The 16,328-nt window shown below is 52.4% G+C and overlaps 2 protein-coding genes across 2 annotated transcripts; both read left to right on the top strand.

Annotated features, from left to right (window-relative positions):
* Positions 1-2,275: 2,275 nt before the first annotated feature.
* Positions 2,276-3,330, top strand: LOC141477718 (olfactory receptor 14C36-like). Its single transcript, XM_074166969.1, has one exon. The coding sequence runs from the start codon at positions 2,276-2,278 to the stop codon at positions 3,242-3,244; it is 969 nt and encodes a 322-aa protein (XP_074023070.1). The 3' UTR covers positions 3,245-3,330.
* A 6,667-nt stretch (positions 3,331-9,997) lies between these two features.
* On the top strand, positions 9,998-10,933 carry LOC141477715 (olfactory receptor 14A16-like). The gene has a single exon (XM_074166966.1). It carries the CDS (start codon positions 9,998-10,000, stop codon positions 10,931-10,933), a length of 936 nt encoding a protein of 311 aa, XP_074023067.1.
* The last annotated feature ends 5,395 nt before the right edge of the window (positions 10,934-16,328 follow it).

Here is a 16,328-nt window from a genome sequence, read left to right as displayed (position 1 = left end):
CAAAGGGAGAGGGCACATCAGCTGCCTTCTCCCAGGGATGGCTTCACACCGGGAGTGCGAAGCTGGATGTTCCCCAGGGGTACAAGGGCTGTCCTTCAGAGCAGGGTCCCTGTGTCCCAGGGAACTGTGTGCTGGGGCAGGGACTCTTCCACCTGTCGGGGTCAGCTCTCAGCCTTCCCGGGGAGCTCCCCACAGCAGTGTGGGCAGAAGCCATGGGGGGAAGAGGCAACACCTGGCAGGAGAATGACCTGCTGTCAAGAGGGTGCTGCGTGCATCAGGGCTGCTCTCAGCTGCAGATTGCCCATAGGACACTTCCGAGGGGACTTTTCAAGGCAAAGGTCGTGGCAGGGATTAAGTTTTAGGTAAAGAGCTTTCCTGATTTTATATGTTATTTTTTGACTTGTGGGGGAGGGGAGGTGGAAAAAGGGATAAATGTTTAAGGAGTTCTCAAGTTGGAAGAAGTCACTGAGACTCTGGAGCTGTAACTTTGAAAGATCAGTAGGTCTGCCAGGAACCTCCTAGAGTGCCTTCAGCCACTCCTCTGCCCATCGACAGCACCAGCATCACCTTTCCTGGACCCATCAGGGTTGCTCTCAACAGCCCTTTTCCACCTGCAAACAGGAACATGCGCCCAGGCAGTGCCCTGCAAACAGGCAGGTTTCTGTAGGGCCATGGTGAGTGCGCAGAGGTCAGGGTGGGATCTGTGAGCACTGACGGGGAAAAGTCATGGGGCAGGGAAACACCTTCCAGGAGGAAAATCTCCTGGCAGAAGGGATATGATCAGGGAGGGAGAGGAAATTAAACCAGAAATGTTGTGGGAGGGAGAATTCAGAACTCTCTGTGTGATCCCCTCCAATGCAGACCCCTTCCTCTGAGCAAGCCCCCTTGCCTCCTGTCCCACCCAGCAAAGCCCTGTCCTCAAGGCTTTGTGGTCCAAGGCATGAACAACCCTCCTGTGAAGCCAGAGCTCCAGCAGAGCCGTGGGGCATCTCCCTAAGCGTGTGTCCGTTTTCCCCTCCAGAGCACAGGAGCTGAGAGAACCGGCCCAGCAAAGTTCCTGCTGGGGAGGTGGTGTGCCCAGCTGGGTGAGGGTAACGCTGTCCTGAGTGCCCGGCTCTCTCTCCACTTGTCTCTCTCAGCCAGACCATCCCTGCATTTTAACTTGTTTCTCCACTTGTCTCTGATATTGTCACCTTGTTCTCTCAGTCGGGCTCTCTGGGGATGGGAGATGCAGCAGCCGAGTGAGGCACTGCTCTTGTGATTCCTCCCAGGCAGGTGTGTCCATGGGAACGAAGTGTCCAAGCTCTCCTCTGACCTGTGGGGCTGTGGGCAATGTGACTGTGGGCTCTGAGGTGTGGGGCTGTGTCATCCCCTGAGGAACGAGCTGGCTCTCCCTTACTGAGACACCATCCTTAGGACACTTGGGTTTCTCCGTGGGGTGTCCTTCCAAGCACTGAGCTGCCTTCCAGATGCAAATCTGTCCTAGAGCATCCTGGTGTTACCTGAGTGCCCTGTGGAGAAGCGGAGAGATGCTACGACCAAGGAAATGCCGCTGGGTTTGTGAAATGAACCCTGTGCGTCCTTGGCCAGAAGTGGGGTGCTGAGACCTTGAAGGGGGAGACACCGAGCACTCGGCGGTGGCTTTCTCTGCTCTCAGCAGTGCCCAGTTCTTTTCAGGTCACCGTGTGAGTGTGATGACCCCCTGTCTCAGAAAGGCACAAGCAGAGAGGGCTGTTGGGAGCCAGAAAGAGGGACAGACCATCTCCCCTCTCTCTGCACTAACCCACAGGTGATCCTCTGCCTCAAAGGTCTCACTTTGTTGTCCCTGAATGTAGCAGAAATAATGAGCGTTCCTGAAATGCAAGAAAATCTTCAGCTGAGATGGGAGAGAGCTGCAAAAGAGCCTCTCTCAAACTCTTTTGTGACTATGGTTTCTTGGCAATGGGGGTGCAGATAGTGACGAGCCCTTTTGCATGAGGAGAGGTTTATCTGAGAAATTTGAAAACAAGGACAGCCCACACCATTCCCAGGAATCTGCTGTTGCAGAGCAGGGCTGACTCCTCATCAGCCTGTGGGCAGACGTCCTGCTTCTCCCGGCACACTCGGCCAGCAGCAGTCAGAGCTCCAGGCACAGAGCTGAATGATCTCATAGAAATGGCAAAGTGGCAGGGAGTGTGTAGGATGAGGAATGGCTTTGATTGTGCTCATACAATTCTCCCCAACCTTGCCTCTGTCCTTTCCTCTTTGTTCAGTGATCGATGCCCAGAGGCAGGAGATGTCCAACAGCAGCTCCATCACCCGGTTCCTCCTCCTGACGTTTGCAGACACACGGGAGCTGCAGCTCTTGCACTTCTGGCTCTTCCTGGGCATCTACCTGGCTGCCCTCCTGGGAAACGCACTCATCATCACCACCATCGCCTGTGACCACCACCTCCACACCCCCATGTATTTCTTCCTCCTCAACCTCTCTGTCATTGACCTGGGCTGCATCTCCACCACTGTCCCCAAAGCCATGGCCAACTCCCTCTGGGACACCAGGGCCATCTCCTTTGCAGGATGTGTTGCCCAGCTCTTTCTGTTTGTCTTTTTCATTTCAGCAGAGTTTTCTCTCCTCACCATCATGGCATACGACCGCTATGTTGCCATCTGCAAACCCCTGCACCACGGGACCCTCCTGGGCAGCAGAGCTTGTGTCCACATGGCAGCAGCTGCCTGGGGCAGTGTTTTCCTCTACACTGTGCTGCACACGGCCAATACATTTTCCCTACCCCTCTGCCAGGGCAATGCTGTGGACCAGTTCTTCTGTGAAATCCCCCAGATCCTCAAGCTCTCCTGCTCAGACTCCTACCTCAGGGAAGTGTGGCTTCTTGTGGTCAGTGTCTGTTTAGCATTTGGTTGTTTTGTTTTCATTGTGGTGTCCTATGTGCAGATCTTCAGGGCCGTGCTGAGGATGCCCTCTGAGCAGGGACGGCACAAAGCCTTTTCCATGTGCCTCCCTCACCTGGCCGTGGTCTCCCTGTTTATCAGCACTGGCATGGTTGCCTACCCAAAGCCCCCCTCCATCTCCTCCCCATCCCTGAACCTGTTCCTATCATTTCAGTACTCAGTGGTGCCTCCAGTACTGAACCCCCTCATCTACAGCCTGAGGAACAAGGAGCTCAATGATGCCCTAAGGAAACTGATGACCGCTTCCTTCTCAGAAGCAGCAGTGAAATTCCCATCTTCTTTTGCACATCACTCGTGATGTAACTCATTACACACCTAACCTATCTTTTGTAGACTTTTTTGGTTTGGTATATTTGGTTTTATCTTTTCTTGGTTGTATTCATGCCCTCCAAAAATAAAAAAAAATAAACGAAATAATTCTTTTTCCTGTTTCTATGTGACTATAATCCTGTCTTGCGTGACCCAGAGCCTGTGTAAATAAGGAGCTGTTCTCTCTTTGTGTTTAAATAAAATAAAGGACCCTGTGCCGATGTGTTTGTCCGAGATCTTCTGCAGGGTCAGAGTCTTGGTGCTGAGCTGGGGGCTCAGTAGCCACCCTGAGCTGCGTCTGCCTCCCAGCCTGACCAGCACGGCCCTGGGCACCACAGCCCACTTGCTCTGCAGAGCAACACCACCAGCCTGGGGGCTGTGGGAAGCCTGGGGAAGGGGTGCAAGAATGGCTGGCCAGGCCAGCACAGATAAGCTCTTGAGGGAAAAGCCTCTTTGGGGAGACGGGATGTCCCAGGAGAAGAGCAGGGCACCGTGTGTGTCCAGGGGAGACATGGAAAGAGAAACCCTTTGCTGTGGGTGGCAGCTCGGGGCAGGCTGCCCTGTCCCTGGAGCAAAAGGAGCTGCCTGAGCATCTCCTGGGCCAATTCTCTCATGCTGTCCTGGGGAACAAGTTTGGCAGTTGAGGCTGCAAGCTGCCCGGGGTGGAGATCTCCTCAGCATGCCAGCTGGGTGGACATTCTCACTGGCTTCCTTTTCCTCTAATAGGAAGCTCTGCTGGGCTTGGCTGGGGAGAGGGCAAAGAGGTGGCAAGAGCCATGGAGGGTCTGGGATGGCTGAGCTGACAAGTGTCCTCCAGGGGAAAACCCCAGTGAACAGCTAAAGCGTGGGAGCGTGCAGGGTGGGGGCACACAGCGATGTCTTCCCACTGCCAGGCTCCTGCGAGAGACATGAAGGAGCAGCAGAGCAGGGTCTGGGCTGTGCTCGTGTTCCCTGGGCATCCCAGGGAAGCTGCCCCAGGGCCATCATCACAGGCCGGCCAATAACAACCACCGTTTCCAGTACCAGCCTCCCACCCCAGCTTGGAGAGGTTGTTTGTCCCGCCACTGAGGGACATTGAATGACGAGGTCAGAATCCATCTTGGCATTGTACAGGTGAGACCTAAGCATGCACTTTGTGTGCGTGTGGGGAGATGGACCCGGGTGAGCACAAACACCATCAGCTCTTCCTGGGGGTTCCATGAAGGCCTGTGGGACAGACAGTGTCTGGAGGTCACTTCACTTGGAGAGTAACTCCCCTGGCAAAACACCCGAATGCAGCACTGGGATGTGCTCCCTTGAACCCACGTCCCCGTGTCCGTTCCTCAGGGCAAGTGCAGAGCAGGGCGATACACCACAGCTCTGCAGTGCCTCCCAGCCCCCAGGAGCGGCAGCAGGAGGTCAGAGGGACACTGGGACTGCTGCAGTGCTCTGCCTCTGCGTGTGCAAGGAAAGGACTCCCGTCTCTGATCACCCCCGTGTGTATAAGAAGCGCACAAGGTCAGCTGAGACGTGGGCACCTGGCAGCACCCCGACATTTCTGTGTGTGACTCCAGGAACAAATGCTGTGGACCTGGCCTTTCGCAAGGCCTTTGACATCATCTCCCACAGTGTCCTTATAGCCAGATGCATGCTGTCTAGGCTGAAGAAGTGGATGGTATGGTGGGTGGGAAGCTGGGAGGAGGGGGCTCTCTCTTTTCATACGGATGGAGGTCCAAGTGGTAGCCACTCAAGTGGGAACCACAAGTCACAGGGGCTCACGTTCTTGTTCAGCTTGGAGAAGAGAAGGCTGAGGGGTGACTTTATTGCAGTCTGCAACTTTCTCAAGGAGGGCAGCGGAGGGGAGGTGCTGATCTCCTCTCTCTGGTGACCAGCTGTAGGACATGAAGAAATGGAATGTGGCTGCATCAAGGAACGTTCAGGTTGGACATGAGGAAAAGGTTCTTCACTGAGAGGGTGGTGGGTCACTGGAACGGCTCCCCAGGGAAGTGGTAACGGCAGCAAGCCTGTCAGAGGTCAAGGAGCATCTGGACAACACTCTTCGTCATATGGTTTAGTTCTAGGTACTCCTGTGAGGAGCAGGGAGTTGGACTTTATGATCCTTATGGGTCCCTTCCAACTTGAGATATTCTATGATTCTGTGATTCTCTGGGGGGGCAGCAACTGGAGAGACCTGTGTGTGTGTGCATGTCGTGTTGGTGTATGTGTCAGCAGGTGTAACCACTAGCAAACATCACCCCAGAGCAGCCAGCAAGCAGAAGAGGCCTGAGAGCTAGTTATTTTTGAGTCCCTAAGCCTGGAGTGGATACTGGAGAGCCCAGAAAGTCTGCAGGTTGGCTGTGGGTAGATAATGTGGCCCAAACCACCTCCTGGAGAAGCGGTAGGGTCTTGGGGGTCTGGTACTGATAAAGCCACGTGTCTGGATGTGGAGGGGGAAATTGCTCTTTCTGTGAGAGAGCAGCAGGAAGGCAGCTCTGCCTGGGGACGGGCAGTCAGCGGGCGGCACGAGAGGGCAGACGCTCATGGGCAACATTGTGGTGGGTAGATGTCTGCTATGGATCTCTTGATCTGGAAGAGGAGGTAGATGAACCCTTCTTCAGACAATTTGGAAGAAGCCTCATGTTTGCAGGCCCTTCCATAAAGGAACAAGGCAAAGAGCAGGACACAGGAGAGCAGGCTTTGGCCTGCTGCAGGACCTGCTTGCAAAAATGCTATGGGATGCAGCCTCGTGGAAAAGAGGTGCACAGAGAGTGTTCTGTGCTCAAGGCTCACGTCTTCAGGATATAGAATTGTCCACCCTGAGATGCAGAAAATGGGTGGGAGGAGGCAGCAATGGGCGAGAAAGGAGCTCCTGACTAACATCCAGCATGAAGAGGAAGCACAGAGAAAGCGGAAGCTGGCACCTTCCAGCCTGAATGAGGCTGAGAGTCTGCGCTGGAGAGAGCCATTTGCGTGTGTGTTTGTAGGTGCGTGGGGGGACTGGGGAAATGAGGGGATCCTGGGGCCAGCTCCCAGATAGACAGAGGGTCTAAGACAAGCTCCTGAAGGGAAACTTAGAGACTCTGCGTGTCTATAAGTACACAGCCTAAACTAACATAGCCAGCATACATACAGCCCAACCCACGTTTCTCCTTTCTCCAACTCTCCGTGGAGACCTCCCAAGGCCCCATCCAGCATGAGTGAATGATTCACCATGGCTCCTCCCTTGACAATGATAAGGAGATCGCTCAGGTCCCCCGTGACCATAGAAATGAGCAGACATAAGTTTGGTTCACTCAGCTGGAGCTTTTTTTTGCCCACTCAAGTCCTTGACTCAAGGTTGTTGGGCAGGTAACCCCCAACTGGGCTCATCACATGCTGAGCCGAACCTTTGGTTCTCCTTTTCTCTCTTTCCCGCTTCTAAGTTCTTCCCTTTCATCACCCTCATACATTCACAGAATCACAGAATCTTCTTGGTTGGAAGGGACCTTTGAGATCATCGAGTCACACCAACAAAAAAAACCCAAAAGAAAACCCACCAAACAAACAAAAAAACCAAAACCAAAACAAACACGCACAACCACACCCCACACCCACCCACAAACAGACGCAAAGCAACAATCTTGGGCACTAGAGCATGCCCTGAAGTGCCATGTCTACACAGTTCTTAAATACCTTCAGGGATGGCGACTCCACCACCTCCCTGGGCAGGCTGTTCCAGTGCCTGACCACCCTCTCAGTAAAGTAATTCTTCCTCATATCTAATCTAATCCTCCCCTGCTGCAACTTTAGACCATTTCCTCTGGTCCTGTCATTATTCCCTTGGGAGAAGAGGCCAACACCCACCTCTCTACACCCTCCTTTCAGGCAGTTGTAGAGGGCAATGAGGTCCCCCCTCAGCCTCCTCTTCTCCAAACTAAACATGCCCAGTTCCCTCAGCCTCTCCTCATATGACTTCTTCTCTAGACCCCTCACCAGCTTGGTGGCTCTCCTCTGGACACGCTCCAGCAGCTCAATGTCCCTCCTGGAGTGAGGGGCCCAGAACTGAACACAGCACTCGAGGGGAGGCCTCACCAGTGCCCAGTACAGAGGCACCATCACTGCCCTACTCCTGCTGGCCACGCTATTCCTGATACAGGCCAGGATGCCGTTGGCCTTCTTGGCTGCCTGGGCACACTGCTGGCTCACGTTAAGCCGGCTGTCCACCAACACCCGCAGGTCCTTTTCTGCTGGGCAGCCTTACAGCCACTCTTCCCCAAGCCTGTAGCGTTCCTGGGGTTGTTGTGACCAAAATGCAGGACCCGGCACTTGGCCTTATTAAACCTCATCCCATTGGCCGTGGCCCATTGATCCAACCTGTATCTTGGGACTCATAGATTCCGCGAAACCCCCACCCCCCCCCCCCAAGACGCATAGATCCCTTCTGGCACCCATAGATCCACCTTGGGACCCATAGATTCCCCCATGGGACTTCCTGAACCCATACATCCCCCCCTGCCCAACCCACAGATCCAACAACAGGACCCATAGCTTCAACCCACAGGACCCATAGATCCCCCCATGACATGGGTCATGGCGATGATCTTAAAGGCTCCTTCCAACCCAGACGATTCTGGGATTCTATGGGGCTGGCGATGGGGGAGCCCACAATCTGTGGGGCTGGGAGTCGCCTAAATCTTTGGCGCTGTGCATAGAGGACGCCTGAATCTATGGGGCTGTGGATGGGGGATTCCTGAATCTATGGGGCTGGGGCTGGAGGACTCCTGAGTCTATGGGGCTGGGGGATTCCTGAATCTATGGGGCTGGGCCTGGGGATCCCGGAATGGTTGGCATTCAAAGCGGTGGAATCTGCTTGGCATTCAAGGATCGCCTCCTCCAAACTCAGGAGAGGTGCATCCCAAAGAAGAAGTCGGGCAAAATAGCCAGCAGGGCTGTGTGGCTGAACAAGGAGCTGCTGGACAAGCTCAGGACCAAAGAGGAGGCCCATAGAGGGTGGAAGCAGGGATGGGTGGACTGGGCAAAATATAGAGAGACTGTCCGAGTGGCCAGGAACCAGATCAGGCAAGCGAAAGCCCAGGCAGAACTAAATCTAGCCAGGGATGTCAAGAAAGACAATAAGAAAAACTTCTATAGATATGTCAGGGATAAAGGCAAGGCTCGGGAAGTGGTGGACCATCTCCGGAAGGGAACAGGAGACCTGGCCACCCAGGATATGGATAAGGCTGAGCTACTGAACAACTTCTTTGCCTCAGTCTTCTGGTTAGCACTTGTGTGAGCTTCTCCTTACCCCGTGCACACCCAGAGATGCCCCTGGGCCATTCCCTGCTGCAGAAGGTGTCTGCAGGGCAGAGCTGAGCCCTCAGCAGGTGGGATGGAGTCTCTGAGCACTGAAAGGGAGGAGACCTGGGGACAAAGCAACAGCCCCTGGCAGGGACAGTCCAGGCAGCAGAGCCATGGGCAGGGAGTGAGAGGGAGCTGCTACAGGAAAGGCGATGGGAGGGGGGATTCCAGCACCTCCCTGCCATCCCCTGCAGCGCAGATGCCTTCCCTGCAGAAACTTCCCGGTCTCCTCTCCCACACAGTAGAGCCCCCAACCCCTTCATATCCCAGGGGCTTAGTCCTGAGACTCCTTCCCAGCATCCCAACCAGCAAGGAGGAGAAATGCTCGAGTGTCTGACTGTGTCTCCCTGTCCTGCCTCTCTTGGCAGGAGAACTTTGGCCTGTTCCCCTCTTGGCCCTGCTGCCCTTGTTCTTCCCCTTCTTTTGGCCGTGGTGGGGGGTGAGGATTCAGCTGCAGCTCAGACTCTGATGCTGCATGTCCTGTCCATGGAGGAAAAGCCTCCAAATGCCCTTGGGGTCTCTGGGAGCTGCAGTGTGTGGGGCTGGGAGTAAGCTGACCATCCCATCAGGATGCCCCATCATTAGGACAGTTTACCCTTCCCTTGGAGGGTCCTGTTGGGTGCCACGCCGCCCACCAGAAGGGCACAGTTTTCCTGTGGCATCTCTGTGTTTTCTCGGAGCCCCACAGAGTAGAGATGACAGTGCCAAGGCCATGTCAGTCCTGCTGGAGGGCTGAATGTAGGCAGCTGTGGTGGGGCCTCTGTGTCCCTGGCTGGGAGGGGAGAGCTGAGATGCTCCTCGGGTCCAGTGAGATGGGGATGAGCGATTGGGAGACCTGCAATTGTAAATTTGCCTCTCCTACTCTCAGCACTTTTTTTCAGAGGAGCTTTCTCCTTGTGATCATCCTTTAGCTAGAGAGGTACCAGCACAGGGCAGCTGAGAGCAATACTGATGGACAGACGGGCTGTCCTCACTCTGCACTGAGGGACAGTCCCCTTGGCTTTTAGGAACCACAAGGTTTTCCATGCAGCAAACCAGAAATGTCAAGTATTTCTGCCATAAAAACACTGCTGAGGTGTGGAGGGGAAACTAGAAGAGAACAAACAAACAAACAAGTGCCCTCAGCTCTGCTCTGTGGTTGGGTGAATTGGATGTGACAAAGCTGAAAAGCCCTTTGATGCCATGAGTGGATTTAATCTGAGGACACTCCGTGTTCCTAATTACTTATGGCAGTATAGCTCCCCGAAGAATAATGAGCCAGAACCAACCACAGTGTGTACAAAAGTGACATCCAAAGGTCTTCCCCAAAGGGGAGGGGCAGTTCCATGGGTCTCTAAGAGCAATTGAAGAGACTTTTTTGAGAGGCGTCTGCCCTAACTTCTGTCTTTCCTTCTGTTGACAGTCCTCCATGCACAGCGGAGAGTAAATGTCCAACAGCAGCTCCATCACCCAGTTCCTCCTCCTGGCATTCACAGACACACGGGAACTGCAGCTCTTGCACTTCTGGCTCTTCCTGGGCATCTACCTGGCTGCCCTCCTGGGAAACGCACTCATCATCACTGCCATCGCCTGTGACCACCGCCTCCACACCCCCATGTACTTCTTCCTCCTCAACCTCTCTGTCATTGACCTGGGCTCCATCTCCACCACTGTCCCCAAAGCCATGGCCAATTCCCTCTGGGACACCAGGGCCATCTCCTATGCAGGATGTGCTGCTCAGCTCTTCTTCTTTCTCTTCTTAATCACAGCAGAGTATTGTCTGCTCACTGTCATGGCCTATGACCGCTACATTGCCATCTGCAAGCCCCTGCACTACGGGACCCTCCTGGGCAGCAGAGCTTGTGTCCACATGGCAGCAGCTGCCTGGGGCACTGGGTTTCTCACTGCTCTCCTGCACACGGCCAGTACATTTTCACTATCCCTCTGCCAGGGCAATGCTGTGGATCAGTTCTTCTGTGAAGTCCCTCAGATCCTCAAGCTCTCCTGCTCAGACTCCTACCTCAGGGAAGCTGGGCTTATTGTGATTGGTGCCTGTTTAGTATTTGGTTGTTTTGTTTTCATTGTGGTGTCCTATGTGCAGATCTTCAGGGCCATGCTGAGGATCCCCTCTGAGCAGGGACGGCACAAAGCCTTTTCCATGTGCCTCCCTCACCTGGCCGTGGTTTCCTTGTTTGTCAGCCCTGGAGTGTTTGCCCACGTGAAGCCCCTCTCCATCTCTTCCACAGTTCCAGACTCAGTGGTGGCAATTCTGTACTCAGTGGTGCCTCCAGCAATGCACCCCCTCATCTACAGCATGAAGAACCAGGAGCTCAGGGCTGCCCTTTGGAAACTGGCCCAAGGGACGCTATTTCACCAACAATAACCTGCCTCTGCTTCTCTGCACATTCCCCAGCATTTGTCTTGCTTTTTGTCTCTCTTGTGATATTCCTATGTATTGATAATTTTCTGGGTTTATGCTACTTGTCTTGAGGCTTGATCCTATTTTGCCTGACTCTTGCACAGCACTGTGTCTGATGTGTCCTGTCAGATAACAGCTCTTCAATAAAATGGGATCTCCCAGGTTGTTTTGGTTAAACCCTTGCCGCCAACTAGGACAACACAGCCCTTCACACGCTCCTCACCCCCCCATCCCTAGGAGAATAGGGTGAAGAGGGTGAAAAAGTTTTAAAAAAACTCATAGGTTGAGACAAAACAGATTAATAGAACAGTAATGGAAGAGGAAAATAATAATGGTAAAAGAAGATATAAAATATTCGATGCAACACAAATTGCTGTCACCAGCCAATGATCGATTGCACAGCCTGTCTTCAGCAGTGATTGCAGATTGCTTCCCCCCACCAGCCCCCATGTATATAGTCATGAGCACGATTACTACGGTTTGGAATATTCCCTTGGCCAGCTTGTCCTCTCTGTGCTCCCTCCACCTTCTGTGGAAGCTGAAAAAAGTCCTTCACTAATTACAAATATTCTTTAGCAACAAGAATATGTTATCAGCATTATTCTCATACTAAATCCAAAACTGAGCAGCTACAAGGAAGAAAACTACCATCTACGTCATGCTCAGGTCTTGCAGTTTTCAATAAATCACCAACACTTTTCCTGTCTATGAGAGATAGATATATATATTTATACACACATAGAGATATCATTCCCTTAGTCTATGGGCCCTTCCTCTGAAATGTCCGCTGAGTTCATTTGGTCCATGACTTTGGGCTCCATCTGTCAGAACAGTCTTTCAGGGCAGGAGAGATGGGGTGGTGCACAACTGTTGTATGCTGCACCTGGAGCTCGCAGCTGGTGTATCTGGCACAGCCCATGCCCATGGTCTGTCGATCTCATGGAAACTGCCAGGTACCAGTTGCTGAGGCCAGTTCTGGTTCCATCATCGCTGCACTTGACTTGGTTTCATCAAACTTCATTCTTCATTCATTTCAGCAATTCTCATTGCAATACCGTTGATGTGGCATATAGCAACCCTAGCAGCGACGATATATATAGGAGTAATTAAACAACTAACTTCATGCAATTTAGTTTATTGGTTATTCTCACCCAAATTGAAATCCCCATGAGGTACATATCAGACCTCACCATTCTTCTGCATCAACCACCGAGAGCACCCAGGTCCTTGAGCAAAAGTAACCCTATGGATGGGTTTGCCTTTGCCCGAGGCAGGAATAACCCAGACTGTTTTCCTTCACATATTCTTCACGTGCACTACGGGGGCTTTATCCCCTTCCACAGTACATGGAAGTTTTGATTGGGGAGGACCAGCTCAACTGGTAGATGCCCCAGTGTTGACTAACCAGGTGGCCTTGGCTAAACGTGTATCCCAGTGTTTGAAGGTCCCAGCACTCATTGCTCTCAGTGTAGTCTTTAACAGTCCATTGTATCGTTTGATCTTCCCAGAGGCGGGTGTGTGATGGGGGATGTGACAGACCCTGCCCTTTGGCCCAGGTGTCAATGAGGCTGTTTCAGAAATGAGTCCCGTTGTCTGACTCAATTCTCTCCGGGGTTCTGTGTCACCATAAAACTTGCTTTCCAAGGCCCAGGATGCTTTTCTGGGTGGTGGAATGGGGCACGGGGTATGTCTCCAGTCATCTGGTGGTTGCCTCCACCATTGTGAGCGCATGGCAAGTGCCTTCACGCGTTTGTGGCAGTGTGATATCATCAACCTGCCAGGCTTCACCAGATTTGTATTTCAGCCATCGTCCTCCACACCACAGAGGCTTTAACTGCTTGGCTTGCTTGATTGCAGCTCGTGTCTCACATTCATGAATAACCTGGCGATAGTGTCCATGGTCAGATCCACCACCCGATCATGAGCCCATCTATATGTTGCGTCTTTTCCTCACCACCTCCTGAGGTGTCATGGGCCCATCGAGCTATGAATAGTTCACCCTTATGCTGCCAGGCCAGATCCACCTGAGCCCCTTCAATCTTAGCAGCCCGATCCACCTGCTGGTTGTTCTGCTGTTCCTGAGTGCCCTGACTCTTGGGTACATGATATACTTTCACAACCAGATTCTCTATCCAGGCAGAAATATCTTGCTGCAGTTCGGCTGCCCGGATGAGTTTGCCTCTGCTCTGCCAGTTGCTCTGCTTCCGCTGCTGTAACCTCCCCCACAGAGCATTTGCCACCATCCATGAGCTGGTACAGAGATAAAGTACTGGCCATTTCTCTCTTCCGGCAACGTCTCAGGCCAGCTGGATGGCTTTCACCTCTGCAAACTGGCTCGGTTCACCTTGTCCTTCTGCAACTTGTTGTGTAGGACTCTACACAGCAGCCTTCCGCTTTCCATGTTTCCTACAATCCATCAAGACCATCAGTGAGCAGGACATACTTCTCACTTTCTGGTAGTTTATTATACAGTGGGGACTCTTCCACATTTGTCACCTCCTCCTCTGTTAAAATTAGATATCCCTGCATTCTGGCTAGTCCATGATCACTTCCAGAATTCCTGGGTGACTGGGGTTTCCCATCCCATTTCGCTGTGTGATCAGCGCAATCCACTTTCTCCACGTGGCATCCGTTGCATGATGTGTGGCAGGGACCCTGTCTTTGAACATCCAGCCCAGCACCGGCAGTCGAGGTGCTACAAGGAGTTCTGCTTCTGTACCAACCACTTCCGAAGCAGCTCAGACCCCTTCATACGCTGCCAATATCTCTTCTTCAGTTGGAGTACAGTGGGCTTCAGATCCTCTGTATCCCCATCTCCAAAACCCCAGGGGTCCACCCAGGGGAAGTGGGGGTGAGCAGTGCCCAGGACAGGAAAATTCTATGACACCTCCTGGCCTCCCAAAGAAGGGGCGAGGATGAAACAGTCCTGCGCCTCAAAAGAAGCAAACACTCATAGAATCATTTCGGTTGGAAAGGACCTTCACAGTCATTGACTCCAACGGTAAATCTCACATTTTCAAGGCCAACAATAACCCATGTCCCTATGTGGGCTTCAGATCCTCCATATCCCCCACTCCAAAACTCCACGGGTCAACCACAAGTGTCCCTTGGTGCTTTCTGCCAGAGGCTCCGGGTGGAGCCATTCTCCCCGGCTGCGGTCTAGAGCATGTTTTTAACACCTTTTCCCACCCGGACTGGCCCAAGGGCTACTGCATGGACTATTTACAGTTTAATTTGTTCAAAAGCTTGTTCTTGATCAGAGCCCCATTTAAAATCGTTCTTCTTCCAGGTTACTTGATACAGAGGGATCACAATCAGACTGTAATCTGGGATATGCATCCTCCAAATACCCACAATGCCAAAGAAAGCTTGTGTTTCCTTTTTTCTAGTCAGTAGGGACATTGCGGCAATTTTGTTGATCATGTCCATTGGGATCTGATGGCATCCATCTTGCCATTTTGCTCCTAAAAACTGGATCTCCTGCACAGGTCCCTTGACCTTACTTTGTTTTATGGAAAAATCTGCTTCCATAAGGCTTTGGATTATTTTCTTCCCTTTCTCAAAAACTTCTTCTACTGAGTTGCCCCATGCAATGATGTCATCAATGTAATGATGATGTTCTGGAGCTTCACGCTGTTCCAGTGCAGTCTGGATCAGCCCATGGCCAATGGTGGGGCTGCGCTCCCAGCTCTGGGGCAGTTGATTCCAGGGGCATTGGAAGCCTCTCCAGGTGGAAGCAAACTGTGGCCTGCCCTCTGCTGCCAGAGGGATTGAGAAGAACGCATTAGCAATTCTCCACAGCCGCAATGAGGGTGGAAGAGAGACTTTCTTGTGCATTGGACCTCTTCTGGATCTGTGGGTAACTGTGCATTGTCCAGGTCATATTGAATCATCTCCTGCATGGGTAATTCTCTCAGGTACTGGATACCTCTCTCCATGGTGTTCCATTTGCTTGGATGGCATACAACATCTTCACTGAAGGGGATCCTTTCCCTCACGCCTGACAGGAATCACCTCCAGAAGCTGAGAGTTTGTGTCTTTTTCCCAATCGCCTTCTCAAAGCCCCCTTCCCGAGACCGAGATCCCGGCTGCCTGGCTTCCCTACCCTCTGATTCCAGGATACTGGCCCCGTTATCCCAGCATCGGAGCAGCCCAGCATCTAGCCCGACCAGAAGTCGGCTGAAATGCCTTCTCATCTCCCAAAGCTCACTCAGGGACAGGGATGGGGTGATTATCTCTGATTCTGCCTCTTCCTTCTGTTCTGATGGCCCTGGTCCGTCACCATCCCTCACTGAGTGAACTGATTTCTTGGTGTAGTTCTTCTTCTGTACAAGGGCAACTGATACCGGCACGGGCTGGATTTCCGGTCCAGCCACAATGTCTGTCACAGAGGTTGCAGTAACTGCAGTGTCTCTCTGTCTGGTTTCCATCTCTTTCCCCTGAGGGTGCTGCATAATATCGAGCAGTGTTTGGTAGATACTGGCCAGGGCCCAGCACAGGGCGCTGAGTTGTGCCTCTCTGGAACAGCCACGGCCGTTTCCTTTCAGCTATTCTATCCCTCCATCAGGGTCTAGAGGTGAGAAGCTCTCTAGATACCTGCCCATATTCTCCCACATGCCATGCCTCCCATGACTATCCAGCCTCAAGGCAGAGCTCTGGGTGGGAGTCTGAAATAGTTGTTTATCCTTAAGCAAGACCTGGAACACATTCAGGAGACCCAGCAATAGGCCCAATAGGACCAGGCTGGTTTCAGGATATGCAAAAAAGGATACGCAAAATACTCAAAAGCTGTGAAACCTGGACCCAAGGAGAAAAGGAAGGCCAAAGAACTGGGGAAAGTATCCCCTCCTTTTCTCCTAATAGATTGGGTTTGATTCTTAATAAATTATGAGACATGATAGCCAATGTATGGACAAGACAACATGTACCACATAAACACCCCAACTGAACTGTCTGAACAGCGATGTCATCGTATCATAAGTTGATATGACACAAGACAGCAACATGATAATCCTGATCCCTCTCCCAGAGGTGACCCCGTGATAAACATCATCATGGGGAGCACATAGAGCATATAAGAATTTACATAAAACAGCCATGAGACAGACCAAACAACATGGTGACCAGCGACTATTTAACTAATATAATAAATGCATATAACATATTCATTTTAGCACGCTCAGGTCAGATCTGTCGTTATGTCAACCCTTCATGCCCCATGTTGGGCGCCAAAAGGGACTGTCGTGGATAGCCTCAGATGGCAACAAAGAACCACGCGGCCGCTCTCTCAACCCCCCACAGCTGTGGGGAGAATCAGAAGAGAAAGGCAAAATCGCCGGTTGAGACAAAGGCAGTTGAA

The sequence above is a fragment of the Numenius arquata genome, unplaced genomic scaffold (assembly GCF_964106895.1).
Source record: "Numenius arquata unplaced genomic scaffold, bNumArq3.hap1.1 HAP1_SCAFFOLD_398, whole genome shotgun sequence".
NCBI lineage: Eukaryota > Metazoa > Chordata > Aves > Charadriiformes > Scolopacidae > Numenius > Numenius arquata.
This window is presented reverse-complemented; position numbering and strand designations above follow the sequence as displayed.

Excerpts from the sequence above, each read along its gene's own strand:
- LOC141477718 (XM_074166969.1), top strand. The coding sequence starts at position 2,276 with ATGTCCAACAGCAGCTCCATCACCCGGTTCCTCCTCCTGACGTTTGCA.
- LOC141477715 (XM_074166966.1), top strand. The coding sequence starts at position 9,998 with ATGTCCAACAGCAGCTCCATCACCCAGTTCCTCCTCCTGGCATTCACA.